Below are 23,033 nucleotides of genomic sequence, written 5' to 3'. Positions count from 1 at the left end.
ACAGCCTTCTGGCGTGTCAGCCACTTGGTGTCATCAGCAAACTTGCTGATAGTGCACTCTATTCCCTCATCCAAGTAATTGATGAACATATTGAACAATACCAGCCCCAGTACTGACCCTTGAGGGACTCCACTAGATACAGGCCTCCAACTAGACTCCACCCCACTGACCACGACTCCCTGGCTTCTTTTCTTCAGCCAGTTCCCAGTCCACCTCACTACCTGATCACTCAGACCATACTTACTCAGTTTAGTTGTGAGGATGCTGTGGGAGACGGTGTCAAATGCTTTACTGAAATCAAGATAGACCACATCTACTGCTTTACCATCATCTAACCACCTGGTTATGTCTTCATAAAAGGCTACAAGGCTGGTCAAGCACGATTTCCCCTTGGTGAAGCCATTAGGAGCCATTGCTCCTAATAATCTTCCTATCCTTGATATGCCTTGAGATGGCACCAAGGGTAAGTTGTTCCATCACTTTCCCAGGGATGGAGGTGAGGCTGACCAGTCTATAGTTACACGGGTCCTCCTTTTCGCCCTTTTGGAAGACTGGAGTGACATTTGCTTTCCTCCAGTCCTCAGGCATACTCCCATTCCCCAAGACTTGGCAAAGATGATGGAGAGTGGTCAGGCAATGACCTCAGCCAGCTCCCTCAGCACCTGTGGGTGCATCCCGTCAGGACCCATGGATTTATGGATGTCCACATTGCTTAATTACTCCCTAACCCAGTCCTCATCAACCAAGGCAGACTCTTCCATTGTCCTGACTTCCTCTGGGGCCTCAGGGGTACGGGGCTCCTCAGGACAGCCTCCAGCAGTATAGACAGAGACAAAGAAGGCATTCAATAACTCTGCCTTCTCTGTATCTTCCATCACCAGGGCACCCACCTCGTTCATCAGTGGGCCTACATTGCCTCTGGTGTTAGTTTTATCTGCCATGTATTTGAAGAAGCTCCTTCTGTTGTCCTTGACCCCTCTCACCAGGTTTAATTCTAAGGAGGCCTTAGCTTTCCTAGTTGCCTCCCTACACCCTCTGACAACAGCCTTATATCCTTCCCAAGTGGCCAGCCCCACCTTCCATGATCTATAAACTCTCCTCTTCCACTTGAATTTACCCAGCAGTTCCCTGTTTAACCACACAGGTCTCCTGGCTCCCTTCCTTGACTTCCTACGTCGGGATGCTGTGATCTTGGGCCTGGTATAACCAGTCCCTGAATGCTAACCAACTATCTTGGGCCCCTTTACCTTCAGGCAGCCTTGTCCATGGGATTTCCCCTAGCAATTGTTTGAAAAGGCCAAAGTTGGCCCTGCTGAAGTCCAGGGTTGCAATTCTGCTTGGTATTCTGTTTCTCCCACATGAGATCCTGAACTCCACCATTTCATGGTTGCTGCAACCAAAGCAGCCCTTAACCTTTATTGCTTCAACCAGACCCTCCTTGTTAGTGAGGATGAGATCCAGCAGCACTCCTCTCCTAGTTGGCTTCTCCACCATTTGCATCAGGAAGTTATCATCAAGGCACTGGAGGAACCTACTGGACTGTGGCTGGCTGGCTGAGTACTCCTTCCAGCAAACATCAGGGAAGTTAAAATTCCCCATGACAACCAGGGCCTGTGACTGTGAGGCTGCTCTCAGCTGCCTGTAGAAGGCCTCATCAACTTTCTCACCCATAGATTCTCAACTCACTCCTCATCCACTCCTGGACAGTACCCAATACAGTGTAGTTGCTCTCTCACATAAAGAGCAACTCTACCACCATGGCTGGCCAGCCTGTCTTTCCTGAAAAGGACATAGCCATCCATGACCACATTCCAGTCATGTGAGCTGTCCTAGCATTTCTCTGTATTTGCCACCAGATCATAATCTCCTGCCCTAACACAGGTTTCTAACTCCTCCTGCTTATTCCCCATGCTGCGTGCATTGGTATACAGGCACTTGATGGAGCAAGCTGAGCACACGGATTTCACCCCAGGGGTATGGGAAGCCTCCCAGTCTTCATCAACTCTAGAGTGTTGCCCCACTGATGCAAGCCCAGCCACAACCCCATCCCCCTTCAAGTCTAGTTTAAACCTCTCCAAATGAGCCCTGCTAATTCCTTTCCCAGCATCCTTTTGCCTCTGTGAGATAAACCTTTCCCACGTATCACTGTCTGGACTGGTGTCTTGTAAAACCAGCCGTTATCAAAGAACCCAAAGCCCTGCCTGTAGCACCAGTCTCGTAGCCAACTGTTTATGGACTGAATTTTTCTATTCCATCTCACGTTATCACCCAAAAATGGAAGGAGGGAAGAGAAAATCACTTGAATCATTTCAGTTGGAAAAGACATTTAAGATCATTGAGTCCAACTGTTAACACTGTCAAGTCCACCACTAAACCATGTCCACAAGAATCTCATCTGTATGTCTTTTAAATACCTCCAGGGATGGTGACTCAACCACTTCCCTGGGCACCCTGTTCCAGTGTTTAACAGGCTTTTTGGTAAAGACATTTTTCCTAATACCCAATCTAAACTTCCCCTGGTGCAACTTGAGGTTGTTTCGTCCTATCCTATCACTTGTTACTTGCTCCAATTCAAAACAGCACAGATAACGCAAGCAAGGGACACACTAAGTGGTCAATTTGCTCTCATTAAACTAGCTGTTTTCTTTCAAACCTGATCTAAGTTCAGTATTTTCACCCTATGGGTGCAATGTAATCATCAATGACTGCAATATCTTGTTCAGCTTCAGGTAGAGACCATTTCTGTAGCTGTGGATCTTGGAGTATAAAGAACAGCCTAAAGGACAACTAAACAAGCCATATGTTGTTCCTTAAATATGCCATTATACAAGAATAAGGATTCCACATCCTGGATCTTCTTGCTGCTCCGTACTGAAAGTTTACAGAAAAGGGAGAAGTCCTTATTTGGAGAAATAGGGAAACCTTCTGACGAAAGGTAAATTAAAACCCCAAAACATCAGTGTTGAAATACTCAAGAATAGGAATTTAAACAGGTGATCAATGAAATCTTATCAACTGCACATCATTGACTAAAGGGTACATGAGATGTATTGTCCACTCTTCAAAAATAGTTTTGCCACTTTGATTTCTACCAGACCCATGAAATTAAAATAGCTGTTTATCAAACTGCATTTTTTGGGTCCTGCCAACTATACATTTCATCGTTCTCTTCTGCCTAGATGTGCTGCACAACTGCAGCAAGGCTTGGAATCTAGAGAAAGGCAGAGCAGAGGGCAATGGCAACCAACAGCTTTGCTTCTTCTCCCATTAACTTATTCTACAGGCAGTTTAAAAGTCACTCCTACAGACAACTTGGCAAAATATGCACTCCAGACCATCATGCAGTGCACTTACCTCCATGTGCCCTCACTCTGCCACAAAGGGTTGTATACTGTATACTACATCTCATTTAAGGTATAAAATTTAAAAGGAGCAAAGAGCTGTTTAAGGCCTTTAAGACATCCTTCAGTGTCAGTGAAATATAGGGAAGCACTTGTACATTCAAGAGCCTCCACATCTTCCAAAAACCAGTGTCCACAAGCAGACTCCTGACTTCTACACACTCATGGAACAGTAAGCCCATGTCACAAACCACTATGCAAAGCCAAGGGCAGAAGATTAATAACCTTTCCTTTCCCCCTTTTTACCCTTATACATGATTTTATGCCTTTCTCACCATTTTGAGTTAAATTCTGATTTTCCTGGCAACAGAGTTATAGAAAATACTGCTGAAGGAGGCATCAGTAAATTATTCAGTCTATATTCCTGTCTGACAGCAGGATCAACTGTAATTATTTCTGACAGCTATTTTCATAACTTGTTCTTCACAATGGAACATGCCCTTACACTTTACATTACATCCAGTGGAGAAATTCCTGTTTACAAAGAATAAAATCTGTACCTTCAGAAGAACGCTGCTTGACATAATGCTAGTCTTGCAAAGATAGAAAAAAATTCACAAGACATCGATAATCTCTGGGCCAAATTATCTGCTGGTAGAAAGGTTAATCAGGGTTACAGCCACCTCCATGATGAACCAGCACATGCGCCATGTAGAAGTTTGGGAGTTTTATTTGTTAACAAAGAGCTAAAATGTTTAGCATACTCTTGTGTCAGTTGTTTTGCACATGCCAAATATAATTTTAAACAGCCACTGCATTTGAATTACTGTAATCTCATGAAACATGGGATTGCATAAGTATAATCAATCCAACCAGAAGACCTCAAGGTTTCATTTACATTAAGGAGTTTTCTTATCCACTTCACAACAAACCAAAACTACTGCCAACAAGACTTGATCTTCTGCCTCCAATGAACTTTTCCACCACATTTGCAGGAGTTTAACAACAGCGAAGGAAATGCCTTTGCATGGTTGTTTACCCCTGGATTTTGAAAGCCTGCCAGATATGAACCATTAACCAGTAACTGCTTACGGTTGGTTGGTTTGTGAATGGGAGGGTGGGGGGGTGTTGGTTTTGTTCTGCTTTTAAATCAGTGTCACTTCAAAAGTAAATCACAGTAACCACCAATTTCTGCTCACCATGGAAGGGGTGCCTACTCTGAGAGCTCACGGAGCATCTCTGGAAGACACAACAAGGCACATCACAGCTGAGAGCACATCTGCCTGCAGCATGTTCCCTCTTCATAGGGATGGCCCTTAAAATTACCCATGGCATTTTAAAGGTTCAGCTTCCACAAAGTGACTTCAGGGTTGCTCAATACCAATCTCACGAGGGACTGCAAAAGATTCGGAAATTGAACACCACTTGGCTTAGGTTCGCCAAAGATGAATCACAGACCTGGAACAAGATGAGTGAAACAACCAATGCACACTAGAGAGCTCAACGAAACTGAAAACTCACAGCACTATTTCAGATCCACCATATAAGAAACTTAAGGTTTGCTTTAGACCTTGCAACAATATCCAAGCAGGACAGGTTATCCACCCTTTGAGAACATATGATGTCCTGCTTGTGGGAGATCTCCAACACATTGCAGCTAGTACAAGGGATGTACAAGCCAAGCAAACCTCGGTCACAGAGATAATCTTCCTGGCTCTGCACTTCAATTCTTGACTTATATAATAATTTCAACACAATCCAACTATTACAAAAAAAAGATGCAGGCATGCAAAAGAAATCACTGTGTCCATCAACATCCTGTAGGCTTTAGGATGGCCATGTAGGTATCAATGAAACAGGCCACAATGAACAACAGCTTACAACATCCTTCTCCTTCAGAGACAGAAGGCTTTCATAAAAAATGTGTTGCTGTTATTTCACTACTTAGCAGCCTCATTAATTCAGAGATGTGTTTCAGAATAATTACTCTCCCCTTTGCTTTGTGGAAGGTTTCCTTTAAGGGAGATTACTCTCTCTAAGGCAGACACTGCCTTTTGAAACATGAATTATTATTTTATCACTTGCATCTGTTTAATTTAAAATATGTATTATAATTTTAGCTCTTTTTTTCTCTGTATAATCCAAATACTTCTGCTCAGTAGGAATGCTGGTGCTTTCTTTTAGGCAGAAGCTCCTACCTTAAAGATACACTGAAGGAAAAATTAATTCCCATTTGTGGGATACTGTTCCCACATGATTGCAGAACAGCCCAGTCAGTCACAGAAGGGTGGGTGACAAGCAACCATTCTGCTATGACAAATGCATCCATTTGTCCTATAGTAGAATATTATTCCTCCCAAATTAACAGTCATTTACTACCAGTGAAAAAAATTTTACTGGATTGCAGAAGGGGCATTAGTTGTGGACTAATTTTATTCTTTCACTGAAGTTTATGAATTAAGCCTATTTAATTTAGTACAATTGCTTCATACTTAATCAGGAAGCATTCACTGGCAAACTGACATTTGAAGGTGAAACATTAAACACATAGTGCAGTGTTCAGGGTTTTGGGGTTTTTTTTGGTAGACAGAATTTACCTGCAGTACTTGAATGGTTAGAGAAGAACATCAGATGCACTGCTAGACAAGCCAGCATGTACTACTCAATAGCTAATCACTCCTGAAGAACATTCAACTGCGATGTAAAAGAAGAAATCTCTATCCTACTGTTAAGCAGGATGTGGTTTATCAGTCCGTATGTTGAAAGAGACATTGTACAAATGAAATTCACAGCTTCAGCAATAATGAACTGGATGTTTCAAAAGCTCGTCAAAGCAAGATGGATGCCTCCAATTCACAATCAGAAAGGCACATTAAACCAGCCACAGAAAGACATTTGCATTTCCAAGACATTTCAGGGGATTCATGCCTAGTCTTGGCTGCATTTCAATGAAGATAAAAATATGACATGTGCACTACACCAGCTCCACAGTAGGAGCAATTCCATGCCTGGGAATGGAAGATGACAATTTCTGAAGCAGAACTTCTCAAAGACATGCAGAGTAAGCACAGCACAAAGCAGCTGTTGCTGCTGGCCGGATGGAAATTGAATTTTCAAGAGGTCTGCTTTGAGGAGGAAGGGAAGAAAGGGAAAAGGAGAAAAGGAATCTGACTATCATAAGTCCACAAAACTTACCACAAGTCTTTCCCGGACCAATTTCAAAGCTGCAATAGAAGGATAATTTTAAAAACTAACACCACCAGTAGAGAAGCACAGTTTTGTTTTAAGTAATCCTCAGCAACAGAAGTGTTTTATGCATTTTCCTAAGTATATAGAAGAGTGTAGCCCTTTCAAATTCAGGTGTGTGCTATCCTCAAAAGGGTATGAGCCACTGCCCAATATGACCACCCTTTGCTCACTTTTCCTATCACTATTATTGCTAGTGCTGCCAACTCTTATTATGGTATCACAAAGTCCAATGGTATTTGTTGCTCTTCTCAAAGCTTCAGGTTAATAATTTTAACTGTCATTTAAAATAAATTTCTGTCCCTCACAGTTGCAGAAAGACAACAGAACACACTCAACAGCCTCAAAAGATGGAAAACAAGAACAAAACACACAAAGATTCTCCATTTAAAAACAAAGTGACCCAATAATTTTTTGAGACTCCAACTCATGATTGATGAGTACACAGAGACAAAAATATACTTTGCAAGTGACAGGCAGTCCTAGGCATATGCTTATTTAAGCAACCTGGAGCCAGAAACTCAAGGCATTTTCTCATCTCAAAAAGATTCCTTCCTTTAACATCTGTACTCAGTGGAAACTCTATGGGTTATTTCAGTGGAAGGAAAATCAGGTTCATTGGTGACTGGTATCAACTACTGCTAGTGAAGGATAAATGAAATTTACCTCTAAACAAAAGTTTCTTCTCCATGGTTGTTGAGATTTAAAATAAAGGTCAGAGTAAGAGTCTAAACAAAGGCATGCGAGCAGGACAGACAATTTGCTGAGGAAAATTACCACTGAAATAAAATTCTGTGATGTTAACTGAGGGTTAGTTTGGATTAACACAGTGCCAAATACAGACAAAATCCTATCTACACTGCAGTGTAAATGTTTTTAAAAACCTTCTCTGTGTAAGTCTGCTACAGCCCTTATGAATGCATACAACCAAAGCACTTGTATGTCTATTTCAGTTTGCTACCAAAATCTTCTTAGCTTAATCTGAAAAAAACTGCATAAGGCACTGTTATAGCAGAGCATTCTACTTGTCAGAAGTTACCCCGCTGTATCAGAGACACCCTATAACAAGAGATTTCAATGTTATTATTCTTATGTAAACATGACAAAATTATGTAGAACACTGAAAAAGTGTAAAGAAAAGACCTGCATGAAAAGTGTGAAACATATTTTCAATAAGAACTATCACCTCAGTTTCTCCAGACAACTTTTCGGAGACTGATAGTAGCACAACATGCTGAACTTAAAGATCTTGTATACCACACTATTGTCATAATAGCGTCATTACAAGATTATCATATTGTGTCTCATACAATACCCCTATTACAAATCAAAACTAAATAAAAAGATAAATAGTATTTAACAAGAATGATAAACATATTAATAAACAAATTGTGCCTGAATGATGTAAGTCAATTCATGTCCCTAAGAATGGCCAGAAATACTGTCTTGCACACACAGCCTCGTACAGAAGTTTCTGCATCATCACAGTGTTATCAGGGTTAGGGACCTCACACTATGGCCATGCGTAAGTCCTGACTTCTTGATGGAACACCTGATGTTGTAACAACTGACAGGACTACAACTTGTGACTTCTGTGGCTGATTCTTCTCCCATGTGCTGACCCAAGTCAAGTACCCAAGTAGCTAATGATGTGAAAATTGGTAATAAGAATGAATGCTAAATATTTAAGCATAAATTATGGAATCCTAGAATGGTTTGGGTTGCAAGGTACCTCTAAAGATCATTTAGTCCACCACCCCTGCCATGGATAAGGACATCTTTCATTACATGTGGCTGCTCAAAGCCCCATCCAAGCGTAGCCTACATACATTTCATCTAATCCACGATTCAATGTGAAAGCAGACTGCCTTTCACAGGGATAGCTTCAACAGTTTGTTGAGTTCATCTTTACACCGTCCACTTCTACTGAGACCACACAGGAGCTTTCATGATGATGAGATTTCATCAGATTTCTCTGTATAATGGGTAATACTGAATTCATCTTTGAGTGTAAATTCCAGTGTCTACAGGAGTAGGAGTTCTATTTCAAAATGGAATCCCAAGGGAGACAAAAGAATGCCTGCTAGCCAATGTCGTTCTCATCAGAAAAGGCATGTGGGTGGAAAACAAACTAGAGGGACCAACCACATGGATTTTAACTATGTATGTAGACAAAATTAACATCATTGAGGGAAATAATTTTGTTACAGTATTATTGTTTAATTATGATTTATTTTCCTTATTACATTACAGGTATGAATCCATGCTGCCATACTGAAGCCTATTCTTCCACCTGTACAATAATGTAATCCCTCTGCACAAAGTTCTCCCTAATGAATCCCAGTTACTGCAAGTGAATGCTTGCTGAAGAAATACTCAATGAAAGTTACTCAGATGAAGACTGGAACAGTTTAAGCATCTGAAAGTGGGGGGGAGGAGGGTGCAAGGGAGAGAGAGAGAGAAAGGCAGAGACTGACTTTTTTTGTTTTCTTCCTGTTACATTGATTAAACCAGCCTATTTTGAAACACACTGCCTTGAAGCAGTTAGGTACTGCTATCACTATGCAGAGGGCTGTTTCACAGAAGAACACAGAATCCTTTCTGTCATGGACATTAAATCCAGTAAAATTATTACAAAGTGATTAAGTGTCAGATAACATGCTGAATTACCCTGACCTACAGAAACTGTGAAGCACCTGGTAGGGCAGGTTATAAAATAGCTATTAAGATTAAAGATTGGACAAAATATTTAGGACACATCCTTTACAACATCAATAGGTCATGTTTATACACCAATAAAATATCTGAATGCAGTAAAACATAGAGCTGTAAAAGCTCATGAAAAGATTTTATCTGGTTTGATCACCAAAAAGCACTCACACACACTTGTTTTGGGCTGAGACTATGTAGTCTGGTTTTGGACAGGCAAGTCTTTATTTTAAAAATAATTCAACTCAACACCCAGAAGATAACCTTTGCACCTCAGGCTCCCTTATTTTAAGTTTTGAAGAGTGTATTTTGTCACTTTTTAAAAAAAAAACCTCTTCAACCAAACAGCATGAATCTTGGATTTCTACATGTCCTTCAAAAAGAACGGCCTGACAGACTGAAGGATCTCAAAAAAAAAAAAAAAATTTTTGGTACTCCCTATCTGCTTCAGCTAAAAGGACTTATTCTCAGAAAAAATACACACAGTTAAAAAGTGCAAAATAGCTTAAATGATCAAGCTGCCAGAAGTCCTATGGATCAGCAAAGGAAAAGCTTTTCTATACTCTAGTGCTTGCAAGGCATGCAATCATCCGCTACAGAAAGAATATTCTGAGTACCAACATTTAAGCTAGCTTCACTAGGGATCCTCTCCTTTTGGGCTTGCAGCTGTATTCACATTCTTAATGACACATCAAATTGAGTATTGGCCACTGTGTACAGTTCAGGAGCATACCAACCTTACATTTTTTCAGACCCTATACACATCAGAAGTGGCAAGCATACACTTAACTTGCAATTCTTTCCAGTTCCTTCAGGATTTTCCTCTGATGACATGCATAACCAAATAAATCTGTGATGAAAAAAAGCTAAAGCTGGTCTTATCTTGGGGAAAACATCAGTTTAAATATCCTTGACTATACTGAGATTCCTTCTTTTCTGGTTATGCCAAATGAGTACTCAATAGATAAATAATTACTCTGTTCAGGTTTACATTAGAAAACACTGTGAAAACGCCTTCTTCAAGAAAAACGATGACTCAGTTGGAAGATAGTCACCTAGTGCTGAGCAGTATTTAATCACAAACATGAATGTGGTAGTAGAACACAGAAACACTATGCTAATACCCTGTTTCTCATTTCATGTCACATCTAGCTCAATGTCTACAACAGACTTCACTAACTGGCCCGGCCTCTACTCACAAAGAGAACAAAACTACTAACTGCATACTACGACAGAACAAAGTTCATACTCTGACATCAGCACGTTTTACTCTATGTTCCTACTTGTCCCATGGAAAACACAGATGAATACTTAATTCACACTGTGTAGTGCCTAAATATCAAGCTCAGACTATACATGTTTTCTGAAGTTCATAAGCAAAATTTATTATGAACGGAAGGCTTTCAGAAACACCACCCCATAAGTTATTAGATTTTGCTGCCTAACAGACATGTATTACCTCTACTTACAGCACCCAGAGACTCTTTACATCCTTCATCTGAAAATATTTCAGCTCATATGGGTCCACATGTTGATTACTCATCGTTCCTCAGACCCATACAGGCACAATGAAGTAGCACTGCTTGCCAGCAGGGTTCCATCTGGGATCCCCCAGGCCTGCACAAAGAGCAGGCACTATTTGTCCTTCAGAGAAATAAAACATTAAGTAAAAGCTAATCACAATTACAGTCTTGAGTAACTGTCCACAAGCAACATTGCCAGAAACAGCAATGTACAACAGAAACAGAAAACAATCCTATTAAATAAAACAGCAGAGCACATGGTGCCATACTCTACAAAGTAAGAGTGAATGTACAGTGATACACCTAATAAAGCAGTTGTACGTAAAAAAACCAACAACAAAACCACAAAATTGTTTCTTAAAATATAAGCTTATCTACTGTACTCTATGCACCCGAAATCCTTAGCATAACTCATTTAAAGACAAGCTCAGATTAGCAAGTGTCCATGAATATATTAACATGCAGCAGTCCTTGCAAGCATGTGTCAGTGTTGTCACTCAAATTTAATGTAACTGAGGTAAATGTATAAAATCAAATGTTTGATTTCAACGACCTTTTGTGAAGTGCTGTTCAGCACTGGTTTCAGACAATGCACATTCAGGGAGCTAGCAGAATGAACAGCCAAGAGATACTCACGTCTGCAAGAAACGTTGATATCCAGTTAACACCAATTTGAGACTAGGAGGGTTAAAAAGTACTGTCTTCAGAGATTACACACATATGCAACTGTTACCTGAAGTGGCGTATAGGGACACCATTACCTCTGAAAGGACCATCACTCTTGCAACATGAAGTCGTTAAGTTGAAAAATTCATCCATATTTATAAAACATTCTAATTTCTTTACATGCTGTGTGAAATCAAGCATAAGGAATCTTGTAGGTAGGGTAAAATATCGTAATTGGCTCGATGACCATTCCATAAATAAAATATTACAAAGGCACTCCTTGCAAATTCATTAAGGTACACAGGACGAATTCAGTTAACATTTTTCTCAAATTCAAAGGGATAGCTATTTTAATACCTTTCCTGGATTTCTCTGCATACTGCTAGATCACTCAATGCTAGAAATGAATCTACAGCCTTCCCACCCCTACAGTGGAATGAAGTACATGAAATGGCAAGCTGTTTAAAAACCCCTCTGACAGAGAGAAAACATGGGTCTTTGTCCTTCACTTCTCTGTACTGTCAGATACGCACATTTCCCATGCATTGGAGCTCACCGAAAAGCTCAAAACAAAACTCCTTCGTTAAAATTCTGGTTGCATACTGCTGTTACTATGATCATATGTGTCACACAGGAGGACATAGTGAAGTTTAGGGACAGATGAATAAGGCCACGAGAGCCAACTACCTTTGAAAAGGAAAGCATTTGACAGCTTGGATCTTTCTCTGTTTTATATCGAACCCAGACACTAAATCCAACTGCCTTCAAGTCCCAGAACGCAAACTCATATGAGGAACCCAACATCTAAAGTCAGGTTTCACACTATCTGTTCAAAGACTGCAAGTAAGCCAGAGTTTACAAGATAGGTGTAGCAATCTCACATTATTGGTAAAATCAGAGTGACGTAGCTTCAGCTTAGGTACTCAGATCACACAGGCTTTCAACAAGCCACCTTGGGCACTACTAATTGTATAGCCACAGCAGCATGCAGGTGAGCAGCAACAGGTGGGCATCAACCCCTTTTCCCTCTAGTTCATAGTGAGTTCCACACTGCTGACACTCCACTGTTCTCAGTGCTCACATCACCTAATTGAACACCAGCTGCACGTGCGCTATAACCTTGCACTGACTACAGCACAGACATACATTTAACAAAACCTAAATAAAGGAAAATGGCAGTTTTATACATCACACAGTATACTTAAAGCATATAGATACTTCAAAACAATTTGGTTTTGCCTAAATTTCATGTATGGATAAATAGCTTACATAACTGGTAACTGTGTTAAAAATAGGCAAAGAGAAATATTAAGATGTTAATGAATAAAAATAATTAAAAAAAAAATAAAATAGGCAAAGATCCACAAATAGCAATATACCTACAAATTTGGAAAATTAAAGGCTATCTTCAATGATTAGACAAAGAAGAAATTAGGGGGGAAAAGAGAGAGCAGTATTTTAATATTTTACTCTTAATACAAAAATGGTTATCTAGTGCACAGAAGTGGACAGTAACATTGTAACACTACAACATCGAACATTACCTGATGAAATCAAATATGTGCATGATCAAAGCACTTGTTAGAATCTGTTTGAATACAAACATATCTATAAGGCTCAATTTGTTTTCTATCAAAACAAAAGTTACTATAAACAAAATCACCACGCGAACTGAGGCCAACAGAATTAAAAGACTGCAACTAAACAATGTTCAAAAGGAAGCAGTAGAAGTATGAGGCTAGTCCCAACTCATTTCAAGATAGCCCAAAGAAAGAGACTGTACAATTACTTCAGGTTTTAATAGAGGCTACAGTTTTACATGCTTAGTAAAGAAAGTACAAAATATGTCACTGTGAAACTAAATTTTCAAACAAACAAGAGCCAGAATGTAGTAAATAAAAGCCAAGAAATTAACATCCATAGACTCAGCCTGGAGAAGACACACACATGTCTCCCAAAAGGCATTCACGCTCAGCAGAAGTAAGCTGGCAGTGGGGCAAAGACAAGAGAAACCTTCCCATACAGTTAGATACTGACAGCAACTATTGACACCCACTCCCCAAGTATCAGTGGCATCTTCTGTCTTTTGAGTACATTGTTTATATAGAATCATAGGATAGTTCAAGTTGGAAGAGATCTTCAAAGCTCATCTACTCCAACCCTGCTGCCATGAGCAGGGACATCTTCAACCAGATCAGTTTGTTCAGAGCCCCATCCAGCCTGGCCTGGGATTTCTCCAGGGATGGGGCATCCACCACCAATCTGGGCAACGTGGGCCAGTGTTTCACCACCCTCACCATAAAAAGTTTCTTCTTCATGTCTAGCATGAACCTGCCCTCCTTTAGTCTAAAACCGTCACCCCTTATCCTGTTGCTACGGGTCCTACTAAAACATAAGATTTCTTAATCTCATAACAGAGAAGCTTTCTATGACTGATGTAGGCATTTCAACCCTAAGAATATTTTTTGTGTCAGTTCAGTAACTGCATTTCTGATTACACAACATGTTCACAATCTCAAAAAATTACTGCAAGGCACACTTTGGCTGGTACTGAGCTAGTGTATTCAACAAATCTTTTTACTGTTTTCACCAGTGTTTGGTTTATTTCATTAAATGGTGTTCTGGTGTGCAATAAAGGCCTCATATTTATAGCACCAAACTTACACCTTTCAGTTTTGTTTTACAGTCCAGATTCAGCAAAGCAATTTGCCTAGAGTGTTCTGCTTCCCTGATGGATGTACTGAAGGACTTTGCATAGCACATCTAAAAATCAAACTGGAAACTGCTTAACAGATACGCTGAATTTTAAGGTAAAACATCTTTATTTCACTAGCTCTCTTCTCCCTTCTGATCAGTGCTATGCATGTAAAAGAATTTTATAATAATAAGAGAAAGTTGTAGCCACTTAAGATAAAATCCAAGACCAAATAGGTGCATTTTAGTCAAAGCTGTATAATACAAAGCAAAAGAAATTAGAAACTTCTAGTTATTAACATCCTAAGATAAATCCGTGTGACATTACTGACTAAGTTGCAGCACTAGGCCACTGTCCTAGTTAATGGCCAAAGAAGCGATGCCACGGAAGAATGGACGTTATTCAATCCTGGCACTCACAGATTCTCTTGTGATACAGTGAAAATGTGAAATATATAATCATATTGTATGAAAGATACCTTTAACTGTATCACAGACACAGATTATTATTTTTAATTTATATATACGTGCATTTTCTGTCAGCAGAGTTCTAGAGTTTAAAATGCAAAATGAAATCATGTAAAAAGTTTAAAAAATTACTGAAAGCAGATGCTGCCCCAATCTATGTAGATAAGAATGTAAGAAGCGACATCATATCTGGCTGCCTTTGATGTCCCCAAAACAAGACACTAAATTCAATTCACTGAGGAAGTTTTTTTGCTGATGGACATGTGAAGCAAAGCTCACTCTGTATCACTCACCTGGAATCTCAAGCCACTTCCACAATTTCAAAGGAATCTTTCTTAAGTTTTTGTTGTTGTTTTGCAATAAGAAGCTGCTGCAGGATTCACACTATCAGACAGTCAAGTGCTAGCTCACCCTGTTGGTGCCAATGTCTGCATGAAGCACAGAGAAATGTGAATGAACAATAGTACTCCTGAATGTCTCCTCTTCCACCCTTTGAAAATTTATTTTGCATAAGAAAAGCAGCTGAATATCCGAAAGCTAAGATATCAAAATGAAATTACTGGGTCGTATTTTATTTAGCTTCGGCTGTAATTCGGTCCCCTCTGAGTTCATTTCACCGTCCAGTTCTCATCTCTTGCTGTGGTTACTCTTTACCTCTTTGTGACCTGTGGTAACACATGAATACTGACTGATTTGAGGGCTGCTCTTGCAGGTATACTGTGGCCTGCTACATGCTAAACAAAACTCGATTCTCACTATTTGGAACAATGAGTAAGCCTTCAAGGATAATCAGAAGCAAAGCACTACAAAACAAGGTTGTACTTCCATGTAGCTGCTCTTTTTTTGAGGGTGTCTCTCACTAGGTCTGTATATTAACTGCCTGAGAAATAATAACTCACAATTCAAATATATGTGAAAGTTCTCTGTATTTTTTTGAGGGGAGGGGAGGGGAAGAACCACCTAAGCTCTTTTTCATCTGCTACAGCTGGGGTAGTTTTCAGAAGACTTGTAAGGTTTAAGTATGTATTATGGACATTTTATTAGTAGGGAAACCACACCATTTACAACATCACATTTTCTATAAAGTTTAAAAGGCAAGCAAATAAGCTAGTACTGCACTGGAGTTCTGTAAAGCCAGTGACTCAGCTACAAGATTTACCTTGACACACACTCATGCAGCTACCTCATACTTCCCAAGGGAGAGCCATGTCTGCTGTTACCTCTTACTAATTGCAACTGCATAGCACACTAGCTTGTTAAAACTACATGGGAAACGTTAGAGTGGACAGTCACAGACAAACCCCATTGTGCCCTGGACCTCATTTTCTCATCTAATTCTCAGCTATCCAGGACTTGCAGACAGATGACCCAATCAAATTACTACTAGTTACCTACTTCACTTCAAACATTATCGAAGGCCCATCCCACCAGAGCCAACTGTGCCACTTGACACCTACCAACATAATTCAGATTGGAACAAATGAAGGAAAGGTCTGAAGGACTAGGCTGCCAACTTGTGATTTTGCAACTCTGAATTGACTATAGTAACAAGTCCCAAAATAACGCTAAGCAGGTGATGTACAGCATGATGGCTTGATCAAATCGAAACTGTTCCTTGCTGCATCCCATTCCATGACTTCCCATAAGCCAACTCCTTCTTTCACAGAAACTACAATAGCACAGCAATGAGGCCCAAATAATAAATGCTGCTGAGATATGTGGTAATCGCAAACACTGAAGTTCCAAGGCTAAAATCAGATTGTTTTCTTCAGCTGCATATTTTATTTTAGATTGCATTCCATAAGAAAAGGCAGGTCAGTCAGAAATTTAACTGGTTGACCTAGATACCGTGCACCTCAGCTAAACATCAGTCACTTTTTATATCCTTTTTTCATGGGATTATCCTCCTGGACAAAAATTCATTCATAAGCATTCTTGCAGTTGACATATTCAGACAAAGATCCTGTGTATGGAATATTCGATGGGCAATGCTTATAGTAGTTATAGCATGCTGCGCCTCAAAGTATCTAAAGACGCATTTTTGCTAGCTTTAAAAAGAACGGTTTTCGGTTCAGAAACCACAGGTTACAGTGACTGAAGAGAGTTCTGTCTCTGTAATTCCAGTTGGCTCCTCCATCAGTACAACATAACGTGACAGCTTTCACAATGCATCACCTTCCTTAAACATAAACGCCATCGTTCTGAAGTACTGCCAAGATGTTTGCCAATCTGGATTACAAGGAAGAGACCACTACAGCACTGACTTGCTCACAGCAGAATGCTGTTTGGGCAAATACTTTTATCTTTCGGAAAAAACAAAGACAACACACAAAGTAAGAGTCACAAACATGGTAGTCATCTACCTATGATATATACAGTGGGTAACCTTCGATGATAAAAATATGAGCATCCGTCGTCAATGCTCTGACCTTACCACCAGTGGAGTTCAAAGGCTCTGCCTCGTCCTAACCAATTTTAAGAAGAGACAGCAAGAAAAGTGCTACTGCAGAACACACTCATCACTCACACTGCTGATGTTACGATTTCCAGGACTCATTACAATATTCCGCTCTATCACCTACAACATATTCAGCTTACCATCTAAAGCTAACTGTGGGTTAACTGGAGTTCTTTCCCTTCATGGATTTTAGCAATAAAATCTGTTATTGGGCTGGATAATTAGCTTGATATGAAAAACATTATCATGAAGGCAGAAGTATTAATAACTTTGTCTATAATGTCCTTTATACTATGGCCTTAATTTAATGGAGATGAGGATAGTAAGAGGGGAAACATTCTCTTGCAAAACAAAATGCCAAGGACCCTGTTTGACACAAATTTACCAGTTTCGTAAGAGGGCTGGACAATTCTTTGCATGATACCTGGTTTTGAATGAACTCTAGGAGACGACAGACTATATTTTATAAGGTTTCTGAAAGACTAGGTTTATCATCAGATTACCCAAAGTAAAAAAAAAAAAATACAAAAAGTAACATTGCAACACTGGCACAAGTTGCACTTACTTCCTATTTAACAAAAAGACCAATGTCTATTCCAGCCATTTGTTTCTATAGTGAAAATTCACACTACTATTAGTAGTAAAGGAAACTCTACCCTCCTGTTTCCCGATAAAAAAAAACTATCTTAAGTACCTGTTGTCTGCTATTAATGCCTCTGACTAATACCCACAACAGAAAACATACTCCTTATTCCAAAGATACTTCTGTCTGCATTCTTATTCAGCAAAATAATATAATGTGGGCCTGGCTTCAAAGGTACACAGGCATTACACATTCATTTCTTTGGCATTTCTTACATGCTTAGGAACTTGCTAGCATGCAGTAATCAAGTACAGCAGTGCCCTAAAAACTGTGCAACAGCTTTCATCCTTGATGTGAAATTACTCACTTTCTATGAATATTTAAGTTTGCAACCAATTAGTTAAAATATAATGGAAGAAAGCATATTACAGGAGAGGAGCTTCACTGGATAATCTGAAAAAGTAACTGAATTTGACAGACTGCAGTGATTTCAGAACAAAGTCCTGCTATTTTGCACATGCAACTATCTAGAGCAACGTCATTGAAACTAATTCAGCTGTGTGGTCAAGTTACAGGCACAGCATACCTTAGCTAGTATAGTCCAATCTGTATTCTTTGTGTGGCAACTTGCCAACCTTTTTTGTAGAAAGTTATGGTTTACTTGCAGTAATGATGCCTCCATGGCCACCTGGTTTATTTTACTAATTGTTCTCCCTTTTGGGAGTGGTTTCTTAAAAGCTAGTGAAAACTTTCTTCCTCCTTTAGCTTCAGGCTGCACTTCTTGCCCTAGAATCAATACATGCATTTGCAAAAGCAAATGGGGAACAAACATCCCAGACTGGTCTTGTTTCATTTTTCTTCTGTACAACAGATAACATTATTTCATTGGTACAACAGAGCCTCATTGGGAAGGGCCTTAGGCAACCACAGCTCTCTATGTCTTTACCATCAGCTGTTCTGAAGGGAAAAAGCATATGGATGATGCTCATATCTAACAGCAGCACTGCATATCTGAATATTATCCAGGATAACTCAACTTATCTATATGAAAACATTTAACCAGTCAACTGCCAAAAAGTTTTCATTAGAATACCTGTGGCCCTGCCTTTCTGCTGTTGACAACAGCAAAATGCCAGTTCTTGGTACTAAATACAAAATCATCCTCCATGGAATTTTGGAATTGTACATGAGTAACTGTTAAGTGTTTATTTAAGTTTTTAAACACTACAGCAAACCAATTCTGAAACAAAGTCATTGATCATTAAAGGAGATGTGAATGTGTTTATTTGACTAGGATATGGTATGTTTGTATTGCCAGGATGGCATAATGTCAGCAGAGCATAGCCTTAATCTGGATAAAGAAAGACGAAGCCATTGCAAATATAGGAAAATCTCTAAATAAAAGGACAAATTACAGATGAAAGGGTATATTATATTCTACAGTAGATTAATCCCATTCTATTTTAGTAAGATGCCCCACAACTTTCACTGTATTCAGAAAAACAGGAAGCATTGATAGTGAAATAAAGTGAAATAAACTGAAATTAATACAGACCCTAAGACACCATCCATTTCATCTTCCTCGGTAACAATGGGCACTATCCTGCAAAATATTATTACAAAAACATTAGCTAACATACTCATGAGCTGCTTACAAAACTGAGAAAGGAAATTTCAAAATTATTTCTCGCCACAGGAACATATTAATAAGCAGAAATCAGATGAGGTAGATATGTCATATATAAGATGGGATGCTGTACCATGCTAAGGAAAGCACAAATAGGGCTTTGAAGGGCAATGACACCTTCAAACACTCCTTATGCATGAAATACAGTCTATGACAAAACCCTTCTACAAACAGATGCATTTTTTAAAAAATGACATATTGGTGGAAATAAAGTGCAGTAAGACAAACAGCTTGAAAAACAACTGACCCAACTGGTACCTTTTTTAACAGAACTCAACATGTTCAGAGATTAAATGATCTAACAATCCATGAAAGACTGCTTTTAGCTGCACATGCAATGCAAAAATTCTAGTTATCTAGAGGCACTCAGATTATTGTTGTACATATACTTCTCAAAAAGGCTATTCTACTGACAGTTAACAAGGTTGGAAATATCAAACATACATCACAATATCCACATGAATATTGAGAACAATCAGATAAAACGGTCAAAATAAAATCCAGTAAGCCATACCCTACTACAGGACGCACAGAGAGAAAATGGCACAGGATAACTACTGTATCTGCTCATCAAGCTGTCTGACATGGGTACCATCCTATGCCAAACTGCTCAACTCTTCCAAGGCTGAGAGGTTTCACAGCACCTTAAACTCCAGGGAACACCATTTGTGGTATTGCCACAGCATTCCTGGCAGTATAAAATGGTTACAATTCACAGGGGGCAGCTAATTTCAGTAATTGTCTTCAGCACACTGTTTAAACATCCTATGTCTGGCTCTGACTATGCAAACTGTTGCAAGAAGAAAAATCTAGGACGAGTAGAAAACTCACAAATCCGGTAACTTTCACAGGAGTCTGGGCACAAGCAGCTCCTCAAAAAATTAGTTCCAAAGTATCCTTTTGTTGGGAACTCAGAAGCAGGAAGTGCCCCAAAATCACTGGAAACCTTGTGAATCTTGCTTTAAATTCTACATATTTGTTTTAAAATAAAGATAACTTTGTATGTATTACATTAAATTGCTGCAAGGCTTCTGAAACACCAGCATGCAACTAGCATCTTTTATGAGAAAACTAATATTGTTTTACCTAAAAAAAAAAAAAAAACATATATAAAAGCACTTTAACTATTGTGTATAAAGGTAGAAAATCCTCCTTCTTTTTCCACTTTTTCACCACCCAAAATCCAAACTGTCCAGCAACCTGAAGCTGATGGAAAATAAAACTGGAAATCCAGGGCTAGTTCTTATATCATTTCCTCGAAGAATAACTCCATAAAGTCTCAGCTTTCATCATAACAATTAAGGCTATACATACAAAGTTCTAAGAAGCCAGAATAAGGACTGTATGTCTTCTTCCCTTCACTACTGCAACTGTGCAATGAAGTAGCCAATGTTATCACAAAAGTTTAAAAGTTACAGAAACAGAAAAATATTAACGTCAATACAAAAGATGACTGCTTAACATTTTAGTGTTCATTTATGGCAAAGTACTTCATAAAATGGCCACCTTACTCATCTCTTGTATTTTACAAACTGGAAACAGCGGGTGTTCAGATGAAAGCTCTGGGATTTCAATTTAAAATTAACTCTGAATATTTTCCACTGCTGACAATGCAACTGTTGCTGGCAAGACTTCCCATGTAAGTAACCACTTATCCTCAACATAATATGGACAATTTTCCTCAGCTTAGACCCTGAGCAATCTAAAATTGCCAATTAAACTTGTGGTTCTGATCTGTGATAAGGGACTGAGCAATCTGTGATTAGGTTTCAGTTGAGCAGGCCATTTTACATGCTGCAAGTAAAAGTAGAAGTTTGGTTCTGCTTCACATATTTGCCAGATGTTTCTCATATGCAATGACATCACATGTTGAAATGCCAATGTCCTCTCCACCCAGAAGAAGTGATAATTCCTTCAGGTCATGTAGAGAGCCTCCATATCTCATAGTGCAAATGAACAAACAAAACAATTGTTTGGCTGCTCAAAATGTTTTCCTACATTTGCTAATACAGGTTTCCAAGATGGTAATCTATCAATCACCAAACCACAACAGAATGCACAGCCCAACAAGCTCTCAGCTCTAACTCTGAAGACTGCAAACCTTTCATGCACTAACCTTTGCAATAAAAAAATTATTAGTAGGGATGGTGTATATTTCCCTCTCAGAATAGTGCGATTAAGTCAATATTAGGTATGTGTGCTGCACAAATGCTGCTGCCAATTGAAATGATTAGCAGAGAGAGGTGAAGTGTCCAAACATCTTAAGTACTGTATTGTCACCTATATCCCTGATTCAACTCCACTCTCAGACTCAAAACAAGTAAGTCTACTAACAGGCTAGTTACATTTGCACCCTTCCAACACTCAGCAAAATGCAGAACCTTCCAAGCCACCGATTCCATCCAGTTCATGTATTTCATTTGAATGAAGTGCGGCCCTGCCTAACCAGTTTTGGATAAAAGCTTAGTTAGTATCCTATTGACAATTTTCATGATGCTGAACATTTATTAATTAATTTGTCAGATAGTTGTTAACTCAGTTCTGCTTTACAGAACTATGCAGGAAATAGTTCTGAGCATACAGATCGCCAGAAGAATCACCGATATGAAGGAAAGCTTTACATACTGAAAAAGCAAATGTTCCTGCAGAAATGGCTGAAGAATATCACTCTCCAAGACCTTTTTAGAAACATGCCTTACATTTTCTAATGACCAGAACTAGAGATAACCTCTGCCTTACACACTAGAGAATACCTCTGAAGCATGTCAAGATGCATCAGTTACAAACGAAATATATATTATTCTGTTTATTTAATCAGGAAAATCATTAGAACTCATCAAACTATAACAATTAAATACCAAGCACAAACATACAGTTTTAATTGAATGCAAGCTGCATTTTCTACCTCAAAATACGCTTGGGAGCTTACATGGAGGCCCTCAGTGCTTTTGACAGAGATGTGCAAGATTTAGTTTAAACTGCTGTTCCCTCAATTTAATGAACAAAAATGGTGTCTCTGTGCAGACTCTGTAACAGGACACTGTCTGGAAATAATCATCTCACTAACAATGGTAGTCATATGGACAATAAATAGTCTCTTACAAAATCAGAGAACTTCTATAGTCTGTCACATCAGTGGTCAGTCTGTCAACTGCCTTCAGTAACAGTCATCACCAGCCATATCACACAAACGGCAAAAAATCTTGCAAAAAGTTTACAGAAAACACTGGAATGAAGGTCCAGAAGACAAACCCAAAATTCTTCAAATCTTTTGGTCTTACCTTTTATAACAACTTAAGGTTGCTCTTATTTGTTTATATTTTTGGTCTTGAGACACTGACTTCAGAAACAAACATACCATTTTTCTACTACTTACCGATTTGGTTTTGTTGACTCCTGTCTCTGGAGCCAAGAAATAAACAAACACACAACAGCAGGTGTTAATTACATAAAACACAGGTGTATGCCTAGGTAGTTCATCTTCTGCTCATTACAAAACCTTGCAGAGGCAAACAATACTTAGATGCACTGTACCAAGCATAAAATAAGCATCAGACCAAGAGGTCAGGTCTCACTCAGAGGCATTTCAAAACATTTGAACATTATACCAGTGGCAAGAATATGAATGAGGTCTTTGCAACAAACACTATCAGAGAGA

General features: G+C 39.1%; 1 protein-coding gene across 22 annotated transcripts in view; it reads right to left on the bottom strand.

The window, feature by feature from the left end:
- MAPK10 (mitogen-activated protein kinase 10) overlaps positions 1 to 23,033 on the bottom strand; it is a 167,377-nt gene that overhangs the window by 111,739 nt on the left and 32,605 nt on the right. For 8 of the 22 annotated variants that reach the window (XM_065061827.1, XM_065061832.1, XM_065061830.1 and 5 more), the window contains exon 3: positions 19,244 to 19,291. The exons of 9 other annotated variants lie outside the window; for them this stretch is intronic. Coding sequence is in view for 1 of the 13 variants with exons in the window: in XM_065061822.1 (XP_064917894.1) it covers positions 6,537 to 6,565 (29 nt within the window). In the remaining 12 variants the exon portion in view is untranslated. Of the gene's footprint in view, positions 1 to 6,536; positions 6,566 to 14,940; positions 15,076 to 19,243; positions 19,292 to 23,033 lie in introns of all 22 variants that reach the window. 5 more of the 22 variants (XM_065061824.1, XM_021289207.2, XM_065061835.1 and 2 more) reach the window with 2 other exon arrangements.

The sequence above is a fragment of the Columba livia genome, chromosome 4 (assembly GCF_036013475.1).
Source record: "Columba livia isolate bColLiv1 breed racing homer chromosome 4, bColLiv1.pat.W.v2, whole genome shotgun sequence".
Lineage (NCBI taxonomy): Eukaryota > Metazoa > Chordata > Aves > Columbiformes > Columbidae > Columba > Columba livia.
The sequence above is the reverse complement of the archived record's forward strand: the minus strand, read 5'-3'. Positions and strand labels throughout refer to the sequence as shown.